This window comes from Mustela erminea, chromosome 18 (assembly GCF_009829155.1).
Source record: "Mustela erminea isolate mMusErm1 chromosome 18, mMusErm1.Pri, whole genome shotgun sequence".
NCBI lineage: Eukaryota > Metazoa > Chordata > Mammalia > Carnivora > Mustelidae > Mustela > Mustela erminea.
In genome coordinates this window covers 56,695,585-56,723,449 of record NC_045631.1, presented here as the reverse complement: position 1 = coordinate 56,723,449, position 27,865 = coordinate 56,695,585, and the positions used below count along the sequence as shown (strand labels likewise).

General features: G+C 61.6%; 3 protein-coding genes across 7 annotated transcripts in view; 1 reads left to right on the top strand and 2 right to left on the bottom strand.

The window, feature by feature from the left end:
* The first annotated feature begins 509 nt into the window (after nucleotides 1-509).
* Nucleotides 510-16,826, top strand: EVPL (envoplakin). Of its 4 annotated transcripts, none has more exons than XM_032319509.1 (22): nucleotides 510-719; nucleotides 3,139-3,238; nucleotides 3,581-3,735; nucleotides 3,835-3,961; nucleotides 4,721-4,846; nucleotides 5,052-5,090; nucleotides 5,219-5,380; nucleotides 5,490-5,597; nucleotides 5,778-5,873; nucleotides 7,082-7,207; nucleotides 7,654-7,800; nucleotides 7,991-8,145; nucleotides 8,302-8,399; nucleotides 8,668-8,840; nucleotides 9,754-9,932; nucleotides 10,025-10,163; nucleotides 10,291-10,484; nucleotides 10,846-10,996; nucleotides 11,912-11,995; nucleotides 12,103-12,213; nucleotides 12,323-12,415; nucleotides 13,124-16,826. In XM_032319509.1, exons 1-22 carry the CDS (start codon nucleotides 622-624, stop codon nucleotides 16,562-16,564), a joined length of 6,102 nt encoding a protein of 2,033 aa, XP_032175400.1. In that variant the 5' UTR covers nucleotides 510-621; the 3' UTR covers nucleotides 16,565-16,826. The 4 variants fall into 4 exon arrangements, with proteins under 4 accessions (XP_032175400.1, XP_032175401.1, XP_032175403.1 ...); XM_032319510.1 differs by lacking the exon at nucleotides 510-719 and adding an exon at nucleotides 732-963; XM_032319512.1 differs by lacking the exon at nucleotides 510-719 and adding an exon at nucleotides 982-1,126.
* Nucleotides 16,822-21,980, bottom strand: CDK3 (cyclin dependent kinase 3). The gene is made up of 8 exons (XM_032319517.1): nucleotides 21,866-21,980; nucleotides 21,218-21,343; nucleotides 20,815-20,892; nucleotides 20,621-20,741; nucleotides 20,351-20,521; nucleotides 20,155-20,256; nucleotides 19,699-19,902; nucleotides 16,822-17,826 (listed from the first exon to the last, which is right to left on the bottom strand). The coding sequence occupies exons 1-8, from the start codon at nucleotides 21,952-21,954 to the stop codon at nucleotides 17,701-17,703; spliced, it is 1,017 nt and encodes a 338-aa protein (XP_032175408.1). The 5' UTR covers nucleotides 21,955-21,980; the 3' UTR covers nucleotides 16,822-17,700.
* Nucleotides 21,966-27,865, bottom strand: part of TEN1 (TEN1 subunit of CST complex) — a 21,049-nt gene continuing 15,149 nt past the window's right edge. For both annotated transcript variants that reach the window (XM_032319518.1, XM_032319519.1), the window contains exon 4: nucleotides 21,966-22,400. In XM_032319518.1, the coding sequence (XP_032175409.1) occupies nucleotides 22,279-22,400 (122 nt within the window). In that variant the 3' untranslated portion in view covers nucleotides 21,966-22,278. The remainder of the gene's footprint in view (nucleotides 22,401-27,865) is intronic.

The window sequence follows — 27,865 nt, the reverse complement described above, 5'->3', positions numbered from 1 at the left end:
GGACCTTGTGCCGGTTGTCCAGGCTAAATGCCCCCAACTGCCCCACAGCGGTGATGGAGGGCGCAGAGCTGAGGCCAGATGGCCCGGGCGGGGGTGGGGTGAGAGCTGGGGGTGGGGATGTGCCTGATAGCCTGAGAGCCGGGTGCCCTGTGTGCCTGCAGGTGCTTACTCACCCCCAGCCCGAGCTCTGAGGCCGGGCCTCCGTCCCCGAGCATGTGTGAGCACCTGCCTGTCTGCAGCCCTGTCCCTCCCGGGCCGGCTGTTTCCCCGTCTGGGTGTGATCGCGGGTTCCCTCTGGGTGTGTGGGTGTAACAAGTCCAAACCTTCTCTGGGAGTCAGGCAGGCTCGGGCGGCCCGCCCTCTGGGCTGTGCCCTTTCCTCCCAAACTGGTCGTGCAGGAGCAGCCGAGGGTGGGCAGTGTGGGGTGCATGCGTGGCGGCCTGGCCCGCGCTCACTCGCAGCCTCACCTCGGGGAGGGGCCTCCCAGAAACTGCCTTCCCTGGGCCTGACCGCCCCACCTCACCAGAGCCCAGCTAAGCAGCCGGGGAGGACACACGCCTGCCACCGCCACCTGCCTGCACCAGCCGAACCCCGCCTGAGCCGGCACCTGCCTTTACGACCATGTTCAAGGGTCTGAGCAAAGGCTCCCAGGGGAAGGGGTCCCCTAAGGGCTCCCCGGCCAAGGGCTCTCCCAAGGGCTCCCCCAGCAAGCACAGCCGGTGAGCGGGGCTGGGGCAGCGGACTGGGGCGCGGGTGGTGCCAGGCCCAGGTGCTCTAGCCTCCTGGAGATGGCAGCCCGGAATTCAGGACCAGCCCAGTGCTGGCATTTAGTGTCCCGAGGCCAAAAGTCTGGGGGTGGTGGTGGGGTGGAATGTCTCCCAAGCCCAGACGGAGTTCCGGCCATGGCAGGAGGCCGGGCTGGCGGGGGGCTCGCACACTGTCCAGGGAGCCTGAGGGCCGTGGGTACGGGTGCTCTGCAGGAGACACACTGGATGGGGTGGGGCCAGGGGGCTGGGAGACCGGGGTGCTTGGTTCCCTGTCTGTGACTCGACCTCGAGGCTCCGCTTGGGCTGGGCTGACCCTTGGAACCTGGGCCCTGGGTGGGCAGAAGGACTGAGGCCAAGAGGTGGAGACGGGGAGGCGGGGGAGGACTGGTGCGGGGAGATGGGGCGGGGGCAGGGGGTGGCTGGTGCAGGGAGACGGGGCGGGGGTCCTGGTGCGGGGAGGTGGTGGGGGTGGCTAGTGCGGGGAGACGAGCCTGTGCTGCAGAGCCCAAGCTGCAGCTTTTGTCAGAAGGCTCTCCCCTCCGGCCGTGAGTTTTGGTACAGTGTTGGGGTGACTCTTGTACCGCGTGGTAGGAGGAGAGGGTGATACTGGGAAAGGGAAGGGCCCGCAGGCCAGGACATCCTCAGAGCCTCCCCGGGCTCCCCCAGCTCCCCGCTGGACCCAGCCTGGCCCTCGGCAGCCCCATGGTCTGCAGACAAGTTGGCTGCTTCCCTCCCGTGCTGGCCTCCGCAGGGCGGAGGAGGCAGATGGGAGCGGAGATGAAAGGCTCATTACCTTGATAGGGATCGGATCGGGGCGATGACATGGAGGCTGGGCTTGTGGGCAGACAGGAGAGACAGCAGTTAAGACTCTCACTGGAGTGACCAGTCCTCCCTGGCGCTCCTCAGCCCTGCCCAGGGTGGAGTATGCTCCTCCTGGTGGGGGCAGCCTTCCCAGGAGGCCTGGCCTGAGGACAGGTCGCCCAGGGGTCAGGACCTGCAGCTCCCTGTCCCCAGGTAGGCTCCTAGCTGGGGACAGCTGGCAAGTTTTTCGACACAGCCCGGCCGGCTCTGGCTGCGGCCCCTCAAACAGCTCACTGGTGCTGCTCAAACTGCTTCCCTGGTGTGCAACCCTCTGGTTGAACACGTATTTATTGAGCACCTACTGTGTGCCAGGACTGTTCTAGGCACTGAGGATTCCACCTTACAGAGAACCGACAGCTCCTTGCCTTCATGGTGACTGCATTCCATGGGGATAAACCCAGCGCGTGTGGACGCCCACTCCAGGCAGGCTGTGCCCTGGATGCCTCCGATGGGTTCATTCTCCAAACACTCGCAGTAGCGCTGCGATGCAGTCAAAGCCCCACTTTACAAGTGAGGAACTTTGAGCACAGAGAGTTTATGTAACTTGGCCAAGGCCACACAGCAGTAGTGCTAGAGAACGAGCAAACCCAGGCTGTTTGGCCACAGAGTTCTTTCAGACTGGGTCTTTACTGGCACTGCCCCTCAGCCTGGGCCGGGGTGGGCGGTGAGTCTGGAGGGTTGGGGTGGGCTCATCCTTTGACCCCAAGTTCAAGGCCCAGCTCAGGGAAGCCTTCCCCTTCCCCAGGACTCTAACCTCATAGGGTGCTATGCTTATGTTCCTTGGATCACTCTACTTTTATTAGGTCTGTGGGTCCCTAGGCCCCAGAGAGGGAGCTCAGGCACACAGCAGGTGCTGCCTAGAAAGGACCCTAGAGAGTCAGATCAGGCTCATACTCTGCTCCTTGCTGTGTGACCTCAAGCAAGTCAGGTCCTAATCTAGGGCTTAATCCTCAAACCTGGGCATGGTCAGGGTACCCCACCTCTCAGTCTCCCCCCTGCCCCGGTGCTGTGCAGCCCCTCCAAACGGTTGTTAGCCTGGCCGTAAGCAAAGCCCAGGGTGGTGACGGGGAGACAGGCCTGGTGTGGGAGGAGGAAGGGGGGGAGACAGCCAGTCCAACTGCCGCTCCCAGAAGCCCAGCCGTGCTGTCTCGGGTATTAGTGGCTCAGCCATGATTCACTCCCAAGGAAGTGGCAGGGAGCCGGGCGGGGTTGGGAACTCGCTGCCAGAACTGTGATGTTGGCCCGCTGCATGGTGCCAGATACACCAGAGACCCCCACTTTCTGAACCCTCACGTGAGGACAGAGCTCCCCCACCTTCAGGGCCGGGTGTCTCACAGAGTCCCCTACAGAGAGAGACCAGAGCGCCCCAGGTCCTAGACGCCTCCTGCCCAGGCCGTGACAGCAGCTGGGGGGCAGGACAGGGCAGAGGGAGACAGGAGACCCCGCGCAGGTGGGACAGAGGGCTCTTTTCCAACCACGCCGGCTCTGTCCTCCCCCACCGGCACCCCAGGGCTGCCACCCAGGAGCTGGCCTTGCTCATCTCCCGCATGCAGGCCAATGCCGACCAGGTGGAGAGGGACATCCTGGAGACCCAGAAGAGACTGCAGCAGGTAAGGCCTCAGGGGCAAGCGGTGGGGCTTGGGGGCGTGGGAGGCCCACTAAAGCTCCTGAAAGCCCACTGGGGGCGGCTAAAGGGGGACAGATAACGCTCATCCTTCCCTGCTCATTCCCCAGACCTGGTGGGAGAGAGGCCTCAGCTCTCCTTTTCTGTTGGACTCCCAGCTCGGAGGCTTAGAGGGGTTTGGGGGTGGGGCTTGGGTCTCCCCCGTGTCCCTGCTCCGCCCCACAGGTGCCCCAGGCCTGGCCCTCTGCCAGCGCGGGCGCCAAGGTCAGCGGTGCAGCCTGGGGAGCTCAGGGCGGGGCTCAGGCGGACTGTGGTCCCCCGCCTACAGGACCGGCTGCACAGTGAGCAGAGCCAGGCCCTGCAGCACCGGCAGGAGGTGGGCCGCAGCCTGAAGGAGGCCGAGGTGCTGCTGAAGGACCTCTTCCTGGATGTGGACAAGGCCCGGCGCCTCAAGCACCCGCAGGCCGAGGAGATCGAGAAGGAGTGAGTGGGCGCAGCCGGGGCCGGGGCTCTAGCACGAGGCACTGGGGTTCCGGGGCAGCCCCAGGCCCGGCCCTGACCTGCTGGCCCCCTCCTTGCCAGCATCAAGCAGCTACACGAGCGGGTGACCCAGGAGTGTGCCGAGTACCGTGCCCTGTACGAGAAGATAGTGCTGCCGCCCGACGTGGGGCCCAGGGTGGACTGGGCGCGCGTGCTGGAGCAGAAACAGGTCAGCGCTGTCCCCCGCGTCCGAGACACCTCCAGGAGCTCAAAGTCACACCTGGCACCATCAGACAGCAGAACCGGGCTGTGTGTCGTCAAGGAGCCTGTGGGGGCACTTGCACCTGTGGGAGGGTCTGGGAAGGGAGAGAGCAGAGGAGACAGTGCAGGCAGGGGAGGCTTCCTGCAGGAGGGGGCATATGAAGAGGCCTCAGAGAGGTGGGAGGGCGGAATTAGGCTTCGGGTGAAATGTGAGGAGAGGACATTCCAGAGGAAGAAACAGAGGCTCCAGCCTGGGGTGTGGCGGGAAACGGGGTTTTCTTCGCAGGCGGGCGAAGCCAGGTCATGGGCACCCTGGACGTCGGGTGAGGAACTGTGCTTTGATGTCAAAACAGAAGGGGTGCCATGATGACAATGTAGGGACAGTGGGGAGGGCATGGGCAGAGGAGGGTGTCACAGGGTCCCAGAGCTAGTGAGAGCTTTCCAGGCAGGAGGTGCCGAGGCCAGGGAGGGCAGGAGGCAGGGAAGGGTAGGAAAGTGTTGCAGAGGCTGCGTGCTGCGTCCTGGGGACCCGCGGGAGTCAGGGGCCGTAGTCACAAAGGTGCTCAGGCCTCAGCCCGGGCGAGCGGGCTGCCGTTCCCCCAGGCCGCTCAGCTGGCCTGTCCACCCTCTGCCCAAACGACCGATTCCAGTCCTCCACACGGGGACACAGGGAGGACAAGCACAGGCCTAGCCCGCTGGCTGAGCTGAGCGGTCGGCTCTCCTGCAGAAGCAGGTCTGCGAGGGCCGGTACGGGCCGGGCATGGCGGAGCTGGAGCAGCAGATCGCTGAGCACAACATCCTGCAGAAGGAGATCGAGGCCTACGGGCAGCAGCTCCGGAACCTCATTGGGCCGGTGCGTGACGTCCAGCCCCACCTGGCCCTGCAGCCCTCTCCCCACATCCCCCATCAGAGCCGGTGTGGCCCAGCGGGCCCTCTGGGGCAAGGGATGCGGGCTGGGGCGAGGTGAGCGCAGGGTGTGTGGGCTGCCCTCTCCCCCGCGCCCCGCTTCTCACCGAGCCTGCTTTGTACCCCCCCTGCCCCACCACTGGCCGAGGCAGGACGCAGCTACCATCAGGAGCCAATACCGGGACCTCCTGGTGAGTAGGGGATGGGCTGGGAGTGGGGCAGACGCGCCTGCCTGCACCCTTGGGGGGCACAGCATCTCTGGGCTCAGGCTGACGGTGTCCCTCGCTACCCCGTCCCCTCCCTGCCCTCCCGAGCACAGAAGGCGGCCTCGTGGCGCGGGCAGAGCCTGGGCAGCCTGTACACGCACCTGCAGGCCTGCACGCGCCAGCTGAGCGCCCTGGCCCAGCAGCAGCAGAGCATCCTGCAGCAGGACTGGAGCGACCTCCTGGCGGACCCCGAGGGCGTGCGGCGGGAGTACGAGGTGGGCGGGGGGGAGAGTGGGGCTGGGGTGCGGGGGTGGGGGGGGACACAGGGGCTTCCTCCACCTGTCCCCTCCTCACCCATGCTCCCGCCTGTCCCCGCCCACCCAGCACTTCAAGCAGCACGAGCTGCTAAACCAGGAGCAGAGCGTGAACCAGCTGGAGGACGACGGAGAGCGCATGGTGGAGCTGGGCCACCCGGCTGTGGGACCCATCCAGGTGCGAAGGACAGATCCCGCCCACTGTCCCAGGGACAGCGGCCCCCTCCGTCGGTGGGGCTGGGGTTGGGGCATCCCAGGGAGGCTGGGGAGAGAGGGAGACGCGGCCAGGGTCTGGGCAGCGGAGGGGGGCGCGGATCAGGGCGGGCGTGGTCCGAGGACTCGGTGCCGCTGTCCGCAGACCCACCAGGAGGCCCTGAAGATGGAGTGGCAGAACTTTCTGAATCTGTGCATCTGTCAGGAGAGCCAGCTGCAGCACGTGGAAGCCTACCGCCGGGTGAGCCTGCGGGCGGGGACACGAGGCCTGGCAGGGGAGGCTGTGGCAGGCGGCCGCAGGGCCCCGGGCTGGGCACAGAGGGGCCTGGAGAACGCCACACGGTCATCTGGCTCCCAGGGAGGGTTGGTTCTTAAGGGGGGAGAAAACAACTTCCTCTTTTTAAACATACATCACCAATGCACACGGCATATCTAGTAGGGTTACAATTTTATAGCGAGATTGATAAGGAAAAGATAGATGTCCCACAATTCTTCTTAGAAGGGATGATTGTGAAAAGGGGGTTGAGAAACATTGACAGAATGCACAACAGTGACTTATTTTATTTATTTTTGGGGGGGTAATTTCCACCTAAAATGTTACATATGCTTTGAGAGGGACAAAAGCCAAAGAGTTTTTTCCTTCCTTTTTTTTTTTTTTTTTTTTTGAGGATTTTTTATTTGACAGACAGAGATCGCAAGTAGGCAGAGAGGCAGGCAGAGAGAGAGGGGGAAGCAGGCTCCCCGCTGAGCAGAGAGCCCGATGCGGGGCTCGATTCCAGGACCCTGAGATCACAACCTGAGCTAAAGGCAGAGGCTTTAACCCACTGAGACACCCAGGCACCCCCCCCTTTTTTTTTAAGATTTTATTTATTATTTGACAGAGAGAGACACAGTGAAAGAGGGAACACAACAGGGGGAGTAGGAGTGGGAGAAGCAGGCTCCCTGCTGAGCAAGGAGCCTGATGCAAGGGCTTGACCGCAGGACCCTGGGATCATGACCCGAGCCAAAGGCAGACGCTTAACAACCGAGCCACCCAGGCACCCCTTTTTCTTCCTTTTTAAAAAAATATTTTCCTACATAACCACCATACCATTATCATGCCCACGGACAGGAGTTCTGCCGCATCACCCAGCTGCGGGATGGGTGATCCCAGCTTCAGAGTGTGCTCCCGGCTCCCACTCCAGCCCCGACACCCCGCACCCACCCCGGGCCCCAGCCAGGACCACTGCAGGTGCTGGAGTGAGCAGGAGAGGGCCGCCTCCCCCTGGGAAGGAAAGACAGAAGCCAAGGTGTTTTATAACACAAAATCAAGTTCAGGGAGCCCAAAATCCAGTGGAAAAGACCCCACGGCCTAGAAAGCCGACAGTTCCGGGACCAGGGACAATTTGCGTTTAGCTGGCTTGCAGGGTGGGTGGGCAGTGGGCTGCCCCTGACTGTCCAGGACCTTAGTTCCAGGAAGAGGCCGACTCGGTCAGCCAAACCCTGGAAAAGGTGAACTCCAGCCTGGACACCCAGTACAGCCCAGCCCCTGGAGCGCCCCCTGGTGCCCCCACAGAGCTGCTGCAGCAGCTGGAGGTGAGAGGGGCCCCTCCCCCCCGCCCAGGCCACCTGCATTCCACTCCAGGGATTGGGGCTGGCCCCTGGGTCTGGGCCTCATCCTTCCCAGGGGCTTAGTTCTGCCCTGAGCCCATCCTGGAGGGCAGGAAAAGGGGGTCTGCTCCAGCAAGAGGGGGTTGCTCTGTTACCAGCAAGCCCGTCCCCGCTCTGGACCTGTTTCCTCACCTGTAATGTGACAGGGACCCCCCAGGAGAGCTCTGAGCCACTCCCCGCCCCCACTCTAGAGGCCTGAGTGATGTTAGGCAGCCCCTCCACCCCAACCAGCAGAGTCTGGAATCCTGGGCCTCCTGAAGGGGCTTCTTTGACTTGCCTGACTTGGAGACCCTGTCTCTGTGAAGACCAGACTCCTGGCTCTGGGAGGGGTGGCACGGGGCGGGCCTCAAGGGCAGCCTGGGACCCCACAGGCGGAGAAGAAGCAGCTGGTTGTCGCAGAGAAGACCATTAAGGACCTGCATCGGCGGAGCCAGCAGGTGGCACCTCTGCCACAGCGCAGGAACCCGCCCCAGCAGCCCCTGCATGTGGACAGCATCTGCGACTGGGACTCAGGAGAAGTACGAGCTCGGCCCGCCCCGCCCCAGCCCTGCCCCCTCCAGTCCCACCCCCTCCCCTGGGCCCCCAGCCCCACCGTTCCCCAGCCCTGCCCGGCCTCTGGCCTGTCCCCACCCCTCCCCCATCTTGGCCTTATTCCTTCCCTATTCCCGGCACTGAGCCTCCACGAGCCCCTCCCCACCTGTCCCCCAGGTGCAGCTGCTGCGGGGTGAGCGGTATTTGCTGATGGACAACACTGACCAGCACACCTGGGTCGTTCAGGGCCCAGGTGGGGAGACCAAACGTGCCCCAGCCGCCTGCTTCTGCATCCCGGCTCCGGACCCTGAAGCCGTGACCAGAGCCTCCAAGTGGGTCTCCCTGGGGCTCCTCGGGCAGGAGGCAGGCTGTGGGCCCAGACCAGCTCCTGTGCTGTTTGAGGCCATTGCCTGGCCTCCTCCTGGACCTGTGACTCCTGGGGTGGGGTGGAGGAGAGGCATCCTTCTCTGATCTCCTCCTTGTTCTAGGTTGGCCTCGGAGCTGCAGGCCCTGAAGCAGAGACTGGACACAGTCCAGAGCCACCTGGCGGCCAGCGCTACGCAGCCCCTACAGACTGGCCAGCAGGGTACTGAGGGCTGGCCGGGGACTTGGGGGGTTTGTTGGCCACTGTGGGGGGGTTGCGATGGGCAGGCGGTCATCCTGGATTAGGGACTCCTGCTAGGGGAGTCCAACTCTTGGGTCGGCAAGCCCCTAGCATTGTCCCTCCCCTGGTTAGGCCCTGCCTTCTGTCCCTCTCCCTTCCTACCCCCCACAGGACGCTCTGGGGGCACCCAGGGGAGAGCTGCTCCTCGGGCAGATGGGCCTCGGACCCTCACGGCTCCCTATGCCCCCAGCTCCCACTGGCTCAGCCCCAGCAGACCCACAGGCCCAGAAGCTCCTGAAGCAGATGACCCAGCTAGATGGAGACCTGAAGCAGATAGAGAAGCAGGTGCTGGCCTGGGCCCGAGCCCCGCTGAGCCGCGAGACACCCCTGCAGGACCTGGAGGGCCGCATCCAAAGCCACAAGGTGGGTGGGTGTGAGGACGGCGGGGAGGAGAGGCAGTCCTGTGCTGGGGGTGTGCGAACTAAGGATGAAGCCAGTGTGAGAGCAGCCGCAGGGACCCGGGGCAAGGAAGGGAGTGGACGGTCCAGGGCTCCAGTCCCGGCCCCTTCACGGACCAGCTCTGTGATGTTGGCAAGTCACTTAACCTCTCTGGGCCTTGGTCTCCTTGTCACCAAAGACACACAATAATACCCAGCTCATCTGAACGAGGTGCGCTAAGACCCCGGAAGGTTCCAGAGTGGCAGGGCCCAGAGTAAAGGTCCTGTAGCCCACACTGGAGAGGCGTTCTGGTGTCGGTCTGAGAATGCAAGGAAGCCCGAGTGTCTTCAGGGCGATTTCTCCTGGAGGCAGCTGGGGGCGCCTCCCTGGCCAGGCAGCCGCGTGTGGACGCCGCCGGCAGGAACTCCTTCTCCGTCCCCCCACACGCCTGGGGCGGCGGGTGCAGTTTGGGTTCCGTCCTTCCTAACCGGTGGTTTGGTTTGGGTTTGGTTCCTAAATTTCCCAGTCGTGGCTCAGCAGAGCCGGCACCGATGGCTTTCAGAGCGGATGAGCGGACGACGAGGGACAGAATAACCCTATGTGGACAGAGCTCAGGCTTTGCTGTCTGACCTGGGGCGATGGCGCAGGACAGTGACGTTCTGTGCAGCGCACAGGGACACGGGGTCACGCTGCTTCTTCCCATCATTCTTCAGATGAGGAGACAGGCTCGGCCAGGCTGACTGGCCCGCAGTCATCTACATGAGGACTCTTGGGGCCAGGACTGTCCCCGGGTCTGGGGCCTGCGCCCAGGCTCTCCCCCACCACACTCTGAGGTCCGGTGGGCAGGATCGGGTTGACCCAGCAGGAAGGAGACCGACCCTGTCCCTCCCTGCCCCAGGACACAGCCCAGCGGCTGCAGGGCCTGGGAGCGGAGAAGGAGGCAGCCCAGCGGGAGTGTGAGGCGTTTCTGTCTGCCCAGCCCGTGGGCCCCTCTGCCCTGAACCTGCCCGTGACCCTCAACAGTGTCAAGAACAAGTACAACGACGTGCAGGTTCTCTGCAACCTCTACGGGGAGAAGTGAGTGCTCTGGGGACTGGGGAAGGGGGCAGCTGGGTGGCCCTGCGGGGTGCGGCTGAGGAAGCACCTGACCTTGGGCCCCCTGGAGACAGAGCCAGAGCTGCCCTGGGGCTGGAGCGCCAGATCCAGGACGCGGACAGGGTCATCCGAGGCTTCGAGACCACCGTGGCGCAGGAGGCCCCCATCCCCGCCGGCCCGGGCGCCCTGCAGGACAGGGTCAGCGAGCTGCAGGTGAGGGGCCGGGTGGCCACCCGGGGGCAACGGGCCACCGCCTCACCAAGCATTCATGGGCGGGCGGGGTCACATGGCGACTCGTGGAACCCCGAGGGTGCATGGCGTCGTGTCCCCTCCTCTCCAGCGCCTGCGGAGGGAGCTGCTGGAACGGCAGGCCTGCGTGCTGGGGCTGCACCGGGAGCTGAAGGCCACTGAGCATGCGTGCGGCGCCCTGCGGAACAACTTCCATGAGTTCTGCCAAGACCTGCCTCGCCAGCAGCGCCAGGCGAGGGCCCTCACCGACCGCTACCACGCTGTGGGGGACCAGCTGGACCTGCGGTGAGTGGCTGGGCCATCGGGGCTCGGGGCACGCCCCACAGCGCACAGCGGCTGCTGCCCCTGAGCTGTGTGACCTTGGACTGGTGACTTCGCCTCTCTGAGGCTGGTTCCCTCGACTCTGAAACGGGGTAGTAACAGTCTCCCAGGGTAAGCCCACCCACCTCCCTGCCTGAGACGGTCTGGTCCGTCCCTGAATGCCCAGCTCCATTGCAGGCCCAGAGTGAGGGGATCAGTCCGGTGGGTCCCTCGGCCCTTCTGAATCATCCCGGGCAGGGAGGCGCCCCCCAGCCACCTCCGTGCGCCCCTCACCTGTCCGCACAGGGCAGCGCTCACCTCCGCTCTGGGCCTCCTCCTCCCGCAGGGAGAAGATGCTGCAGGATGTCGGCCTCACCTACCAGCAGTTCAAGAACTGCAGGGACAACCTGAGCTTCTGGCTGGAGCACCTGCCCCGCGCCCAGGTGCGGCCCGGCGAGGGGCCCAGCCAGATCGCCTACAAGCTGCAGGCACAGAAGGTGAGGAGCCGGGGCTGCCTGGGGGGCGACCTGGGGGGCACGTGGCCCCCTAGTGGCCAGTGTTCTAAGAGGCCTCAGAGCTCAGACCACAGACCCTTGGGGTGACCACCAACCCCCCACCCCCACTCTAAATGCTCCGCCTGGCAAGGCCGTGTCCATCTGGTCTGAGGTGGGCAGCGAGCTCTATGCTCTGGGGGCTCCAACTCCTACCGCGTCCCTTTCCCCATCCTTGCCAGTCCCCGGCTATGTACTGGCCACGAACCAGAGGCTGCGGGTCCGGCCGGATGGCGAGCAGCCCAGTCTGCGGGGGGAGGCCAGTGCACCACAGGCCATGAGGCTGCTGAGTGCTCTGGTGGAGAGAGAGCCCGCGGCAGGACACGTGGGGGCAGGATGAGAGGTTTGGAGGGCGAGGGCCTGGGGCTGCAGGAGGATGACAGTGAGGGGTGATGGCAGGAGGGCGGCTTGGGACATTCTTAGAGCTGCCTGCTGATTAGAAGGCTGAAGAACAAGTGGGACAGAGCAGGGGTTCTCAGAGGGTAGTCCCTGGACCCACAGCACCAGCATCACCGAGACACTTAGACATGCACATTCTTGGGGCCCAGCCAGATCTTCCCAGAGACTCTGGGGTTGGGACGGGGCCTTGCGTCTCTGTTTTAACAGGCTCTCTAGGCGGCTGTGAGGCACAGCGCTGGGTGAGAACCTCCGCCTTCTAGAACCTGAGCCGGAGGGGCACTAGGCGGAAGGAAGGGACTCTGCCAAAGCGGAAGGAAGAATTCCTTGAGAGGATCATGCCTGGAAAGGCAGTTTCCCGGGCGACCTCCTGCCCCTGTGGGGCGCTGGCGGCACCCAAGGCCCCTGCAGAGGAGACTGGGTGAGTGCTGTTTGCTGACCTCCCTGTCACTTCCTCCCCGGCAGAGGCTGCAACAGGAGATCCAGGGCCGAGAGCAGGACAGGGCCCTGGTGTCCCGCCTCTCCCAGGACCTGCAGGCAGCTCTGCAGGTGAGCACGATCCTTCCTCCCCCCTCCCCCCTCCTGCCAGTCCCCTGCTCTACCACCCCCAGCGGCCGCCACCGACGTGAGCCTGTCGTCCTTCCCTCCCTGCTCAGGACTATGAGTTGCAGGCAGACACCTACTGCTGCTCCCTGGAGACCACCGAGGCAGGGTCAGCTCCCAAGAGAGCCCGCGTGGCTCCGCTGCAGGAGAGCATCCGGGCGCAGGTGAGATGGGGCAGGCCGGTGGGGCTTGGTGTCCCCCCGGCACGAGCTCTGCAGCTGCTAGAGCTGGAGCAGACCCTGCCCTCCTCTGACCTTCCTTCGGCCTCTCTAGGAGAAGAGCCTGACAAAGGCCTACACGGAGCTCGCGGCTGCCCACCAGCAGCAGCTGCGCCAGCTGGAGTTTGCCAGAAAGATGCTGGAGAAGGTATGGCGGCAGCAGCCCCTGAGTCCCCTTACCAGGCAGCCCGGGCTGCTCACTGACCCAGCCCCCTCTTCCTTTCCTCCTAGCCCCGCAGCCCGCAGCCCCAGGGTCTGAGCGGCTGGGGGGGCGCGGACAGGGGAGCAGCTCCCCACCTCCTCCCATTGTCCCAGCAGCTGGTATCCAGCGCGGAGTCAGGCCCTGGAGAGGTCACTCAGGGCGGTCACAGCTTCACCACTGGGCAGTCCACTGGTGGGGACAGGAGAAAATCCCCCCATCTTCAGCCTTAGGTAGAACTGGCCACAACGGCCACCTAGGTCTCCATGCCTGGGGGGACCAGGAGACAGAAGCCCTCTGTGACTCTCCAAGTCTGGCTGAAGGACTTGCCAGCTTTTTCCTACCCAGAGGAGCGTGGGCCCATGCCCGGGAGCCTAGATGGAAGGGGAGGGGAGAATGTTTGGAAAGGAGCCCTGTCCTGTTCGCGCGTTCTAGTGCAGACTCTGCCCAGACACCGCCTTGCATCCTAACGTCATGGGCCCAAAGGGTCCTCTCAGTCCTGCATCCAAACACCTCTGGTCTGCAGCTCCAGTCCCTGGGACCTACTGGAAGTCCCCGGAAGCAGGGAGGGGTCTCTGATCTCAGGGTGGGGTGGGGCTGGTGGAAATGGGGCTCATCCTCCCCCCCCCATCTTCCCTTCTTCCTCTCACTCTGCAGAAGGAGCTCAGTGAGGATAGCCAGGTGACCCATGGCGCCCAGCAGGGGTCTGCGGGCCCAGCCCGAGCAGGGAGGGAGTCAGAGGCCCTGAGGTCGCAGCTGGAGGAGGAGAGGAAGCGGGTGGCCCAGGTGCAGCAGCAGCTGCAGGAGCAGAGGGACCAGCTGCTGCAGCTGAGGACACAGCGGCCCGTGGAGAGGCTGGAAGAGAAGGAGGTGGTGGAGCTCTACCGGGACCCCCAGCTAGAGAGCAGCCTGTCCAGGGCGCGGTCCCAGCTGGAGGACGAAGGCAAGAAGCGGGCCAGCCTGCAGGCAGACCTGGAGGCCGCGGCCCAGAAGGTCGTCCAGCTGGAGAGCAAGAGGAGGGCCATGCAGCCTCACCTGCTGACCAAGGAGGTCACCCAGATCGAGAGGGACCCCGGTCTGGAGAGCCAGGCGGCCCAGCTCAGCGGCGAGATCCAGCACCTGCGCGGGGAGAACGCCGCCGTCTCGGCCCGGCTAGAGGCGCTGAAGAAGGAGCTGCTGGCCCTGGAGCGGAAGGCGCCGAGCGTGAAGGAGAAGGTCGTGGTGAAGGAAGTGGTCAAGGTGGAGAAGGACCTGGAAATGCTCAAGGCAGCCCAGGCCCTGAGGCGGCAGGTGGAGGAGGACGCGGGGCGGAGGAAGGCGGCGGCCGACGCGGCCGCCCAGCTGCAGGCTCGCATTAGGGAGCTGGAGCGCGCCATCGGCGCCGTGGAGCCCAAGGTGATCGTGAAGGAGCTGAAGACGGTGGAGCAGGACCCGGGCCTCCTGGAAGAGGCGTCCAGGCTGAGGGGCCTCCTGGAGGAGGCCGGGAGCAGGGACGCGGCGCTGGCGCGGGAGCTGGAGGACCTGCGCGCCAAGTGCAGCGCGTTGGAGAAGCAGAAGCCCAAGGTGCAGCTCCAGGAGCGCGTGCACGAGACCTTCCAGGTGGCCCCCGAGACGCAGCGGGAGATGGCGCGGCTCCGGGCGCAGCTGCAGGAGACGGCGGGCAGGAGGAGCCGTGCCGAGCAGGAGGTGGAGGGGCTGCTGCCCGACCTGGCCGCGCTCCGGGCCCGGAAGCCCACGGTGGAGTACAAGGAGGTGACCCGGGAGGTGGTGAAGCACGAGCGGAGCCCCGAGGTGCTGCGGGAGATCGACCGCCTGAAGGCCCAGCTCAACGAGCTCGTCAACGGCAGCGGGCGGGCCCGGGAGCAGCTCATCCGGCTGCAGGGGGAGCGCGATGAGTGGCGGCGGGAGCGGTCCAAGGTGGAGACCAAGACGGTGAACAAGGAGGTGGTGCGCCACGAGAAGGACCCGGTCCTGGAGAAGGAGGCCGAGCGGCTGCGCCAGGAGGTGCGAGAAGCCGCCCAGAAGCGGCGGGCCGCCGAGGACGCCGTCCACGAGCTGCAGAACAGGTACCTGCTGCTGGAAAGGAGGCGGCCCGAGGAGAAGGTGGTGGTGCAGGAGGTGGTGGTCACCCAGAAGGACCCCAAGCTCCGCGAGGACCACAGCCGGCTGAGCCGCAGCCTGGACGAGGAGGCGGGCCGGCGGCGGCAGCTGGAGCGCGAGGTGCAGCAGCTGCGGGCGGCCGTGCAGGAGCGGGAGAGCCTGCTCAGCTTCCGCGAGGACCGGAGCAAGAAGCTGGCCGCCGAGAGGGAGCTGCGGCAGCTGACCCTCAGGATCCAGGAGCTCGAGAAGCGGCCTCCCGTGGTGCAAGAGAAGATCATCATGGAGGAGGTGGTCAAGCTGGAGAAGGACCCAGCTCTGGAGAAGTCCACGGAGGCCCTGCGGCAGGACCTGGACCAGGAGAAGACGCAGGTAACAGAGCTGCACCGGGAGTGCAAGAACCTGCAGGTCCAGATCGACGTCCTCCAGACCACCAAGTCGCAAGAGAAGACCATCTATAAGGAGGTGATCAGGGTGGAGAAGGACCGGGTGCTGGAGGGCGAGCGGTCCCGGGCGTGGGAGGCGCTCAACAGGGAGCGCGCGGCCCGCCAGAGCCGGGAGGAGGACGTGCGGCACCTCCGGGAGCGGCTGGACCGGGCGGAGGCGCTGGGTCGGACCTGGGCCCGGGAGGAGGCTGAGCTCCACAAGGCCCGGGACCAGGCGGACCAGGAGCGCCGGCAGCTGCGGCAGGAGCTGCGGGAGCTGGAGAGACAGAAGCAGCAGAAAGTGCTGCAGCTGCAGGAGGAGGCAGAGCTGCTGAACCAGAAGACGGAGAGCGAGCGCCAGAAGGCGGCCCAGCGGGGCCAGGAGCTCTCGCAGCTCGAGGCGGCCATCCTCTGCGAGAAGGACCAGATCTATGAGAAGGAGAGGACCCTCCGGGACCTCCACGCCAAGGTGAGCAGGGAGGAGCTCCACCAGGAGACCCAGACGCGAGAGACCAACCTTTCCACCAAGATCTCCATCCTCGAACCTGACACCGGCAAGGACATGTCCCCGTATGAGGCCTACAAGAGGGGCGTCATCGACCGAGGCCAGTACCTCCAGCTCCAGGAGCTCGAGTGCGACTGGGAGGAGGTCACCACCTCGGGCCCCTGTGGCGAGGAGTCCGTGCTCCTGGACCGCAAGAGTGGGAAGCAGTACTCCATCGAGGCCGCCCTGCGCTGCCGGCGCATCTCCAAGGAGGAGTACCATCTCTACAAGGACGGCCACCTCCCCATCTCCGAGTTCGCGCTGCTCGTGGCCGGGGAGACTAAGCCCAGCTCCTCACTCTCCATTGGCTCCATCATCTCCAAGTCCCCGCTCGCCTCCCCCGCCCCCCAGAGCCCCGGCTTCTTCTCTCCCAGCGTCTCTCTCGGGCTCGCCGATGACAGCTTCCCCATCGCCGGCATCTATGACACAACCACAGACAACAAATGCACCATCAAGACGGCCGTGGCCAAGAACATGCTGGACCCCATCACCGGGCAGAAGCTGCTGGAGGCCCAGGCGGCCACCGGGGGCATCGTGGACCTCCTCAGCCGGGAGCGCTACTCCGTGCACAAGGCTATGGAGAGGAGGCTGATCGAGAACTCCTGGACGCAGAGGCTGCTCAACGCCCAGAAGGCCTTCACCGGCATCGAGGATCCCGTCACCAAGAAGAGGCTGTCGGTGGGCGAGGCCATCCAGAAGGGCTGGATGCCGCAGGAGAGCGTGCTCCCGCACCTGCAGGCGCAGCACCTGACCGGGGGGCTCATCGACCCCAAGAGGACCGGCCGCATCCCTGTCCCCCAGGCCGTGCTCTCCGGAATGATCAGCGAAGAGCTGGCTCAGCTCCTGCAGGAGGAGGCCAGCTACGAGAAGGATTTGACAGACCCCATCTCCAAGGAGCGCATAAGCTACAAGGAGGCCATGGGGCGCTGCCGGAGAGACCCCCTGAGCGGCCTGCTGCTGCTCCCCGCCACGCTGGAGGGGTACCACTGCTACCGCCCCGCCTCGCCCCGGCTGCTGCGCTGCCGGCGCTGAGGGGCCCAAGCAGTCATGGGGAGCATGCGTGGTGGGGAGGGGGACGCAGGCACCCCTTACCCCAGAGCAGCCCAACCCGAGGGGGCGGGCCTTCCCTCTGTCTGATCACGGTGCTATTACTCAAAAGTTTGTGGTGTTGGGCCCCCTCCCCTAACTCTGATGCCCAGTCCATCCCCAGACCCCGAGATCAGCACAGCTGTTTTTCCTACCCCCCCCTCCACCCAGTGCTTCCAATAAACGAATTCTCCCAGCGTCTAGTGCACATTTGGGAATGCAGAATTGATTTGTCTGAGCCACGAGCACAAGGGACAGATGGCTCGGGGTCCTTCCCAGGTGGGATGTGGACCCGCCAACCAGTCCTGCCAAGGGAACAACAGGTGCTTGCAGGGGCTTCGGCTCCCTGGACCTGGGAGGGCAGGTTGCCAGGTCATGGGAAGATCATGAACAGCCTCTCCCCATCACCTCTGTTCTGGGTCTCTCGGGTCGGGCCGGGAATGCTTTCCGGCTCTCTGTCTACCTCCCCCTCGTCAGCAAGTCCCTGGTTACCCCTTGAGGAGAAAAACACTGGAAAATTCAGGAATACATCACTTTTATTTCCTGTTCTTAAAACCAGAGGCAAACAAACGTTAAGTATATGCTAAGTACAAGACGACTACTCAGAACAGGTACGCACACTCTCACCCACGCCGCGATGGGGGAAAATGTCCTCTCTCCCTTGCCCCGCTTCCTGTTTAACTTGCTTTCTTCCCTGGAATGCAACTCTTCCCCGCAAAACATTTTAAAGCCATAATGACCAGCAGGGGGCACCCTTTCGCTGGGGCAGGGGCGGGGCGGGGCGGGCGGGTCTGGCTCTATCCTGCTGCCAGCTGGCGCAGGCTTCGCGCTCACCTGCGCGACTCTTGTTCCAGAGCCCAGGGACACATTCTCTAACGATCCCCCGTGCCCCCATCTGGAAATGGCAACGTCAAACCAACCAACAACACGGGAACTTGCTAACCTGTGGGCAGAACTAACTCAAACTAAGCCCTCTGGCGGCCAAGGCCAAACTCAGAGCTTTGCTGTTCTCTTCCTGGGGCAGTGGGTTGGGGAGGCAGCAGGGGCAGCAGCTGGAGAGAGGCTGGGAGGCTCGGGCCTTCTCAGCGGCAGAACCGCTCCAGCACGCACTGGTGGGGTGCCGGGGGGGTCCCCGTGGACGAGAAGTATGGATGCACAAGGGCGGCCTTGGCCGAGATCCGCCGGCTGGGGTCGTACTGCAGGAGTTGCTGGGGAGGAAGGAGGAGGAGGAAACACTGAGCCGTGGGGGTGGCCACGCCAGGAAAGGAGATGCCCTCCAGGCCCCAGGTGGCGGGCCCCGAGCCCCAGAGCAGCTGCCTTCAAACTAGAACTGCGTGTAACCACTGCCTCTGGGCTCGCCAGCCAGTTCTGGCCACTCCCGGGATCCGGGGACAAGGAACTAGTTCTAGGCCGGCCCGGAAAGTCATCCCCGGCTCCGTTAAGACTAGAGGCTGAGTCCGTCCACCTTCTTCCCACCTGGGGTTCCCTGGCCCCTGTGCCTGCTTCTGGTGCAGACAGACTTCTCTCTCTAGGTTCCAGGAAGGAGAGGGTCAAACCTGTCTCGGGAGCATATTAGGAACTCTAAGCCCCAGCTAGGCTGTGGAAGGACCCCTTGCCGGGCAGTAGCCAGATGGAGTGCTAAGAGCCTGGGCTGGAGGCATACGCCTTCCTGCTGGCGCTGGGCTGGTAGACACACACAGGCCCCTGGAAAGATGAAAATACTGCCCTGCCTTCTTCTGGCCCAACACCAGATTAAAGAGACAGACGTGGTCCCAAGTCTTAGCGGGCAATGGACAGCTCTGCCGGAGGCCTTCTGGGTAGTCTGGCCAGCCCAGTAGGTCAGGATGGTGCAACAGCATGGGGGTAGCTTGGACCGTGGCAGGGGCCCAGAGAGCAGGAAACAGCCTCACGGGAAGAGCAGTGACTGTGCAAGGAGGCGTGCTCCCCACCGGCAGAAGCTCAAAGAGAAAGGGTAAGAATTGGGCACCTGGGAGACACAGTTGAGCGTCTGCCTTTGGCTCTGGGTCACAATCCCAGGGTCCTGGGATCGAGCCTCGTGTTGGGTTCTCTGCTCATCTGGGAGCCTGCTTCTCCCTCTCCCCCCTGCTCTCTTTCTCTCTCTCTCAAATAAATAAATAAAAATCTAAAAAAAAAAAAAAAAAAGGTGGGGGTGCCTGGGTGGCACGGTGGGTTAAAGCCTCTGCCTTCGGCTCAGGTCATGGTCCCAGGGTCCTGGGATCGAGCCCCGCATCGGGCTCTCTGCTCAGCAGGGAGCCTGCTTCCCCCTCTCTCTCTGCCTGCCGCTCTGCCTATTTGTGATCTCTGTCAAATAAATAAATAAAATCTTTAAAAAAAAAATAATAAGGGTGCCTGGGTGGCTCAGTGGGTTAAGCCGCTGCCTTCGGCTCAGGTCATGATCTCAGGGTCCTGGGATCGAGTCCCGCATCGGGCTCTCTGCTCGGCAGGGAGCCTGCTTCCTCCTCTCTCTCTGCCTGCCTCTCTGCCTACTTGTGATGTGTCTGTCAAATAAATAAATAAAATCTTTAAAAAATAAAAAAAATAAAATCTTTAAAAAAAAAAATAATAAGGGTGCCTGGGTGGCTCAGTGGGTTAAGCCGCTGCCTTCGGCTCAGGTCATGATCTCAGGGTCCTGGGATCGAGTCCCGCATCAGGCTCTCTGCTCGGCAGGAAGCCTGCTTCCTCCTCTCTCTCTCTGCCTGCCTCTCTGCCTACTTGTGATCTCTCTCTGTCAAGTAAATAAATAAAATCTTTTAAAAAAATAAATAAATAAAAATAAATAAATAAATAAAAAGGGTGGGGGACAAGTATCAGAGCATAAAAACAAAAGCTAATCAGAAGAAAGATGTTTTAAAAGGACACGTGAATGCTGGACTTGTCCAGGAAGGAGCCTCCGGGTTGAACGATCAAGAGAGACAGGGACAAGCTGGCTGTGTTCAGGGTCAGAAAAGAGTCCCTGCTGGACTCAGGGGGCTCTGGGGCGACACGGGGTCGGCTGACAGAGACACTTCTGGTGGCGCAGCGGCCGCTCTTGCCCTCCCCTGCCCCCCTCCTGGACCTACCATGAGCAGGTCCTTGCCCTCTGGTTCCAGACTGGGCACGATCTCCTCCAGCCCCTTCCTGGTCCACTTGGGGAAGCTGCCCTTATAGTCGGGCAGCTGGGTGACCCCTGGCCACACGGCTTCACTGGGTGTCCCCAGGGTCCGAAAGATTCGGAAGAGCTGGTCAATCTCAGAGTCACCAGGAAACAGGGCTCTGCGGGTCACCTGAAATGAGAAAGAGGAGGTGTGGGGTCCGGTCCCTCCTCTAATCCTACGGAATCCAACCCCAGATAAGCTAAGCTTCCCAGGGCTGTGCTAAGAATCCCGGCTTTTTCCTGGAATACGGTTTGCTTCCTTAGTCACGCAGCCAGTCGCAAACACCCGAGGCCACCTCTCTCAGGAGAATGGGAGTCCCAGCCCTACCCCAGCAGGACCCTGCCTGCGGCCTCCCGTGGCCACTTCTGTCCCTCCCTCTACCATCTCGGCAAAGATGCAGCCGATGCTCCAGACATCCACGGCCGTGGAGTAGAACTTGCTGCCCAAGAGGATCTCGGGGGCGCGATACCAGAGCGTCACCACCTGTGGGGGCAAGAAAGCAGCGCCAGTGGGGCGGCCGAGTGCCCCGGTGATGCCCCCTTCGGCTGGCCTCCTCCTCCCGCCTGTGCGGCAGTACCTCGTGGGTGTAGGTGCGCAGGGGCACCCCGAAGGCTCGAGCCAGTCCGAAGTCCGCCAGCTTGATGGCACCCAACTCATTGATGAGCAGATTCTGGGGCTTCAGGTCTCGGTGGATGACCCGATGCGAGTGGCAGAAATTCACGCCCTGCAGCAGCTGGAAGAGGTAGCTCTGCCCGAGCGAGAGTGAGCGGAGTGGGGTTGGCGGTGAGCGGAAGCCGGGCTGGCTGGGCGCGGCGTTCCAGGCCTCCCACGGGCCTTCCCTCGCTACCTTGACCGAGCGCAGCGGCAGCTCGGAGGCTGGGGCGGAGTCCATGTACTTCTTCAGGTCCTGGCTGAGGAACTCAAACACCAGGTAAAGCTTCTTCTCACTGTGCACCACGTCCAGCAGCCTGGCCGGGGGACGCCGGTCACTACGCGGCCCCCCGGGCGGACCCGGCCTCCCCACCTCCTTGCCCACCTCACCTGACGATGTTGGGGTGCTTAAGCTCTTTGAGCAGGGAGATCTCCCTGATGGCCGTGCTGGGGACTCCCTCCGTTTCCCTGCGGGAAAGGAGGGGAGGGCAGTGGAGGCTTCTGCCCCGAGGGAGTCCCCGTGTGTTCCGTGTTCCGAAAGAAGGGCCTGGCCCCCAGCAAGAGGGCCCTGGGCCCCTCGGCACGTCCTCACACCACCGGGGACCCTGGGCGAGGGGTGGCCGGGAGGACGGCGAGGGCTCCCGTGTCCCCCACCGCCGTCTCCCCATGTCCCCTCCACCGCCCCCACCCGCACGGGCAGACGCAGAGCTGAGCGTAAGGCCCTGAGGTGAGGGACAGGGGTCGCCCCCCAGCGGGAGGGGTCTGGTGTCTCAGGGGCCGCGGCGGCACTCACAGATCCAGCCTGATCTTCTTGAGGGCCACAAGCTGCCCGGTCTCCTTGTTCTTGGCCTTATACACCACCCCATAGGTGCCCTCTCCGATCTTCTCTACCTTCTGGAACACATCCATAGCCGCAGAGCTGCCCAGGAAACAGAGGGCGCCTGGGGCATTCACCGCCACACCCAGCACCCCTGCTGCCCCTCTGGCCCCCACAGAACACCCTGCCCAGCCCCCACCCGGGCCCAGCCTCCCACTGCCCCACCCCCAATCCCCAGGAACCAGCCCAGCCCAGGCCTCCCCCAGCCCTAGCAGGAAGGCACCCGGCTACGGGGCGCAGGAGGGCCCAAACTTCTTAGCAGGGCCCCTGCCTTGGGCCCTGCCAGGCCCAGGCTCTGGGGGCCAAGGCTTCCCAGAAGGGTGGCCTAGGGGGCTGGAGTCAGCCCCGGGACAGAGGTCAGGGGTCAGGAAGGGTTTCTAGAGCCACAGCGCTGCCCTAGGCCGCACGGCCAGGCTGAGGGGCCATGCCCCGACCTTCTGGGATAGCCCGGCCTTCTCTGAGGGCAGAAGTTCAGTGGGGGCAGCCCCCCTGCATCTGGAGCCCACCCCCAGGGCCCATGGGGGAACCTAGCACCCTTCCCACAAACCCCAGCCCAGAATTCACCAGAAACCCTGTGCTCCAGGGGCCTCACTGCTGGCAGGCTGCCGGCTCCACGGCTCCCCCTCCTGGCCCCCGCCGGCGCTGCACCACATGCACACAACGCAAGGTCTCCCCCACTGGGGCCTTTATTCATGAGTACCTTCCAGAACCCTCCATATGCCCCCTTGAGGTTCAGGCCCCAGCACCCCACAGCTCAGCCTCCCACAGGCTCCTGGCCCGGCGTGTGTGTGTGTGTGTGTGTGTGTGTGTGTGTGTAACAATCCAAATAAGCAACCCCTCCTCTTCTCTCAGGCTCCAGGAAAGGGCTGTCACTCTGGGGAAGGTCTGCATCTTCTCTGCTCAGGCATCTCTGGTGGGCTTGGCCTCAGGAGCACGCTGGGGGGGGGGGGGGGACAGTTGCCAGGAAGTGCAATTGGCTACTGGTTGCTGTCCCTCTCTTGCTGGTATCGCCTCTGCTCCTGGACAGCTTGCTCTAACAAGGGTAGATTCATTCCTTCCACACAAGTCAGCACCCGGGCCTTCACCACGGAACCTCCATCTGAAAGACACAAGCACAAGGCACTAGCAGGGACTGACCCCCTGTGTCAGCAACGCCCCGGATGCATTGCAGCTCCTTCCCCCGGACTTGCTCTCAGGATGAGCTAAAAGGATGGCATCCTGGATACTGGTAATTCTTCTCTACTTGGGCCTCAGAACAGTGGGCCTGTTGCACACTATCGCATGTGTCTGGAACTTAGGGGATAGCCCGCAAATCCCACTTCTCCACGGAGGAAGGGCCGGACAGCTGCCGCCTCAACCTCCGTCCTTTGTCATCTTAATTCCTGACTCCTTCCCTACCTCAAGTGCACCATCCCACTTCTCCATTTGTACTAAGGGAAGGGTCCCCTTGGGGCATACTGGGCCCCACTGACATTGGAAATTGAGGCAAAGAGAACCGCATAATTAGTAAATCCAAGATGAGAGTTTGGCCTTGTAGGGCCAAGTCACCCCACCCCAGACGATGGGCTGGGAGGTGCTTCTGGTACATGCTGTGTTGACCCGATGGAAAGACCTGTCAGCGTGCCGGTGATGGCAAGCAGAAAAGACAACTGCGCCTGCCCTGACACGTTTGCTTATTTGTGTTTTCGTTTTTTTAAAAGCAGGCTCCACAACTCACAACCCTGAGATCAAGACCTGAACTGAGATCGAGTCAGACGCTCAACTGACTGAGCCGCCCAGGTGCCCAGGGTTTTTTTTTTTTTTTTAATTTTTTTTCATCCATGTTCTTTATATGCTCTGGTCAGGTCAACAAACACATTCAATGTGCTAGATAACCTGTTTCCTTTTGATGTGGTTTTGAGATACAGGCTCTTGGGTTAGATAGGTCATGCCTGGCCTTCCTCCTAGTCTAGATCTCTTTTCCTTCCTTCTTCCCTCCCTTTCCTTTCTTTTCATTTATTTATTTATTTAATATTTTATTTATTTTGAGAGAGAGTGCGAGCAGAGGGAGAGGGAGAAGCAGACTCCCTGTTGAGCAGGGAGCCTGATGCAGGACTCTGTCCCAGGACTCTGGGATCATGACCCAAGCTGAAGGCAGACACTTAACTCCCAGAGCCACCCAGGCGCTCTGCACAGAGCTTTCCTTACATGATGCCTATCAGCTCTTTCCTCCTGTCAGTGTGGGAAAACCCTCCTAGATTTACACTGAGGAACCCAAATGAAACAAATAATCCTAACATTTGTGTGGAACCAGAAAAGACCCCGAAGAAGACTTCTTAGACTACTTAGAGCCTGGCCAGAGCCACCCAGGCGCCCCAGTGAAAAACATTATTAAACATGGAGTGACCTTAAGATACAGGATTGTCATAAGGGACGAACGGGGCAGATCCAGCAGTCCATCTACAGGTCCTTATAACTGTGATCAAGGAACAGCATTTGAAGAACTACTGCAGGGAGGGGAGGAGATAGTCTACAGACAAGACGGCTACAGAGTCCTTTAGGGGAATATCTTGCAAGTTGGACGAATGCAGAGCAATGGAGGCACTGAATGACAAGTGAGCACTGAATGACAAGTGAGCAGGAATGCAGTGGGTGGAGGCGTGGGCAGGAGAGAGGGAAGGGGTGAGAGGAAGAACAGAGCTTCCTTTAGGACGTCTGCCGGAGCAGGTGGCGGGTCAGAGAGAGGTAGGGATACAGAGCAGAAGCTGATGACAGTGTTATTATTTTAGTATAGAATAAGCTTGAGGGGCGCCTGGGTGGCTCAGTGGGTTAAAGTCTCTGCGTTCGGCTCAGGTCATGGTCCCGGGGTCCTGGGATCAAGCCCCACATCAGGCTCTTTGCTCAGCGGGGAGTCTGCTTCCCCCTCTCTCTGCCTGCTTCTCTGCCTACTTGTGATATCCGTCTGCCAAATAAATAAATAAAATCTTTAAAAAAAAAAAAAAGAATAAGCTTGGGTGATTTATATCCTCAGAGGGAAGACGCAGTGGGAACAGGCTAAGTAAGGACTCAGTTGAGAGGGCAAAGTCCCCGTGGGAGGGCAGGCCGGGAGTCACAGCACAGGCCCGCACGGAAGACAGGCCCCTCTTCCTCCCAGACGGGAAGAAAGGAGCCACGGGCAGGTGTGGACACAGGTCACTTTAGGAGGGGCTACGTCCTACCCGGGACGTAGGAGGTGAGGCAGTCACCCACGCTGACGGGGGTGGGAGGCGAGGAGGTAGGGTCTCCCGGGACCAGGGAGTGCCAGAAACAGCTACTGCCCCTGGTGGGAGGGGGTGGGCCAGGACACGCAGTAAGAGGCCTTGAAATTGTGCTAGGAACAGCCCCAAACGCATGAGCCTTCTCGAGCAGCAGAAGAGGGCGGAGGTTGGGGCTTTGTCAGGCTGCGGTGATGGAAGGCGAGGGCTGGAAACTTCCCCCAGAAAAGGGGTTGCTGTGGCAAGAGGCCCGGTCGGAGCGCAGGAAAGTGAACAGGAGAGAAGGAGGGAGAAAAAGGAAGAGCCTGAGGTGCACAGGTCCCGTGGGCTGCAGAGCAGGGAGGTACCAGGAGTCACGGCTGCAGTCTCAGGTGGCAGAGGGGTGGCTGTGGGAGGCCGAAGTGGGCAGAACTGGTTGGCCGACGAGAAAGGCAAAAGCTGTGAATGGCAAACCCGAGAGGCTGCTGGCCCCACCTCTGGGCCCTGTGGTGTGTGAGATCGGGGAGGCGGACCCGGCTCCACGCGGGGACGGGAGGGAACTGCGGTCCTGGGAAAGAGCCAGGTTTCAGGCACATCCCAGTGAAGGCAGGGGCGTAAAAGGGACCCGTTCGGGGCGGAGCGAAGGTTCCAAAAGACACAACAGGAAGGCTTGAGAGGGCAGGGAGCGGCGGTCAGCTCCAAGAAAACCAGGCAGGGGGCGCCTGGGTGGCTCAGTGGGTTGAAGCCTCTGCCTATGGCTTGGGTCATGCTCTCAGGGTCCTAGGATCGAGCCCCGCATCAGGCTCTCTGCTCAGCGGGGAGTCTGCTTCCTCCTCTCTCTCTGCCTGCCTCTCTGCCTACTTTTGATCTGTCAGATAAATAAATAAAATCTTAGGAAAAAAAAAAAAAAAGAAAACCAGGCAGGTAGAGTTTATGGGATTTATGGCAAGGGCTCGATGGCAGCCTCTAGCTGTAGGCAAAGTCACCTGCAACCTGGGACTTCTAGGGACTCTGGAGCAGAACTGAGGAAAGGCTGTGTCCCAACACCTCCACCCTGCACAGGAAGCCTTGGGCTCTGGGATGGTGCCCCAAGAAGTGTGAGAACCAGTGGGTTTCAGGGGTGCCTGGGTGGCTCAGCGGGTTAAAGCCTCTGCCTTCAGCTCAGGTCATGATCCCAGGGTCCTGGGATCGAGCCCCACATTGGGCTCTCTGCTTGGCGGGGAGTCTGCTTCCCTTCCTCTCTGCCTGCCTCTCTGCTTGTGATCTGTCTGTCAAAAAAAAAAAAAAGTTTAAAGAACCAGTGGGTTTCTCACGCGGTAGGCATTTCTTCACCTTTTTGGCCTCCTCAGCTCACTGTGTGCACAAATTTCAAGAAGGTGGCACTATTTATTTCTCACTCTCTTTTTTTAAAAGATTTTATTTATTTAATTGACAGAGAGCATAAGTAAGCAGAGTGGCAGGCAGAGGGAGAGAGAGAAGCAGACTCTCTGCTGAGCAGGGAGCCCAACGTGGGGCTCGATCCCAGGACCCAGAGATCATGACCTGAGCCGAAGGAGAAGGCTTTAAACACTGAGCCACCCAGGCGCCCCTTTATTTTTCCTTTTAAGTTTTATTTATTTACGTAATCTCTACACCCCATGTGGGGCTCAAATGCACAACCCCCGAGATCAAGAGCCACATGCTCTTACAACTGTGTGTCAGCTGCAAACGATGAACACGTCTTACTGAGAAATTAGAAATTTAGGGGGAAAGCTTTTTTAAGATTTTATTTATTTATTTGATAGAGATCACAAGTAGGCAGAGAGGCAGGCAGAGAGAGAGGAAGGGAAGCAGGCTCCCCGCCAAGCAGAGAGCCCGATGCGGGGCTCGATCCCAGGACCCTGAGACCATGACCTGAGCTGAAGGCAGAGGCTTTAACCCGCTGAGCCACCCAGGCGCCCCAGGGGCAAAGCTTTTTTTTTAAGAAAAAAACTCACAGTTGGTGATGACAAGAATGAGGAGCAGGCAAGGAGCCAGAGCCCAGGGCGAATGCTGCCTGACCTGAGGCTTGATCATTCGGGTCCAGGTTGGGGGCGGGGGCGGGGGCAAGGTCACCTGGAGGTGTTGCTGCCTGTGACCTCCAGCTGTGTGGCCGCTGATCCACCAGCTTCTCCAGCGTGGCCTTGGGGCAGGGCCGGGTGCTGCTGGCCGATCCCTGCTGTGCAGCGTTCCTGCCGCCCTGCCCTTTCTGCCAAGAGAGCGATAGGAGCAGGCCAGTGATAACATCGTGGCCTGGATTCATTATTTCATCAGGACTTTTAAAGAGGTGACTTTAGATCTTCTCTAAAGAACTTTTCCTCATCAAATGAGAGCTGTCCCTGAACCACAGTCCATTCAGAAAAAGGCAAGGGAAAGAAGGTTTAGGGTAGCCAGGAGGAAGCAATCAGCCGATTCCAGACCCAAGTTCTGTAATAAATGGCATTTAAAAAAAAAAAAAAAAAAAAGGGAGGGCAGAACTCGTACAGAGACTTGGGGTTTGTTAGCCAAATGCAACAAATGGACTTTGGAGGGGATCTGAACTACCCAAGTTTGAGAAGCCATGGAGCGGAAGGGGGTAAACGCGGACAAGGTGTGCGAGTCTGTCGAGGGACAGCTGCTTTGTTGGGTATGATGGGTAGTGGTAGAGGCATGGACGGGTTTATGGGGAAATGAAGTGACATCAGCTTTGCTCCAAAAGACCCCAGCAAAATAAATAGGTAAATGCAGGCAGCAGAGACTCAGCCACGGCTGACTGTGGGCTCTACCACTCTATTTCTCTGCACATCTCACTGGAACAGTGAATAGAAAAAGTTACATGTGTTGAACATACAAAGGTTTCTTCCCATTTTTCTCCCCCCCACAAGAGATTCTAACTGTCCGCTCCCGGTCCTGTTCTTGTCCGGGCCTGCTGCCTCACCCGACTTTCACCCCTCTCTGTGTCTGCGCCTTAGCATCCCGGACACTGGGCGGTGGGCTCCCGGGAGCTCCCAGGATGCACTGGAGGGCTGGGGGTACAGGAGAAAGCCTCAGGGACCTGGGCTGCGGTTAACGTGGAAATCACTTGTGCAAAACCCCCTCTGTACACGTTCCCACCCCCATTCCTGATGTCTCTCTCAAATCAATACGAAGGCCGGAACTCCGTGAGCTTAACCCTAAATAAAGATTCACTTCTATTAAATCAAAGGTAATTAAAGTAGCACCATCTAATAGCATTTTTTCTAGCACATTTCATCTAGAGTTAAAAGCCATCACACCTGGGGTGCCTGGGTGGCTCAGTCTTTAAACATCCGCCGTCAGCTCAGGTCATGATCCCGGCGGGAAGCCTGCTTCTCCC

What these genes read in the sequence shown, in the direction of transcription:
- EVPL (XM_032319509.1), top strand. Translation starts at nt 622, where the DNA reads ATGTTCAAGGGTCTGAGCAAAGGCTCCCAGGGGAAGGGGTCCCCTAAG. An exon ending in CCTACAGACTGGCCAGCAGG is followed by an intron (nt 8,400 to 8,667) that starts GTACTGAGGGCT and finishes CTATGCCCCCAG; the next exon opens with CTCCCACTGGCTCAGCCCCA. An exon ending in ACAAGCTGCAGGCACAGAAG is followed by an intron (nt 10,997 to 11,911) that starts GTGAGGAGCCGG and finishes CCTCCCCGGCAG; the next exon opens with AGGCTGCAACAGGAGATCCA.
- CDK3 (XM_032319517.1), bottom strand. Translation starts at nt 21,954, where the DNA reads ATGTGGTGCAGCGCCGGCGGGGGCCAGGAGGGGGAGCCGTGGAGCCGG. An exon ending in TGCCGCTGCGCTCGGTCAAG is followed by an intron (nt 20,522 to 20,620) that starts GTAGCGAGGGAA and finishes TCGCTCGGGCAG; the next exon opens with AGCTACCTCTTCCAGCTGCT. An exon ending in GCTGCATCTTTGCCGAGATG is followed by an intron (nt 19,903 to 20,154) that starts GTAGAGGGAGGG and finishes TTCTCATTTCAG; the next exon opens with GTGACCCGCAGAGCCCTGTT.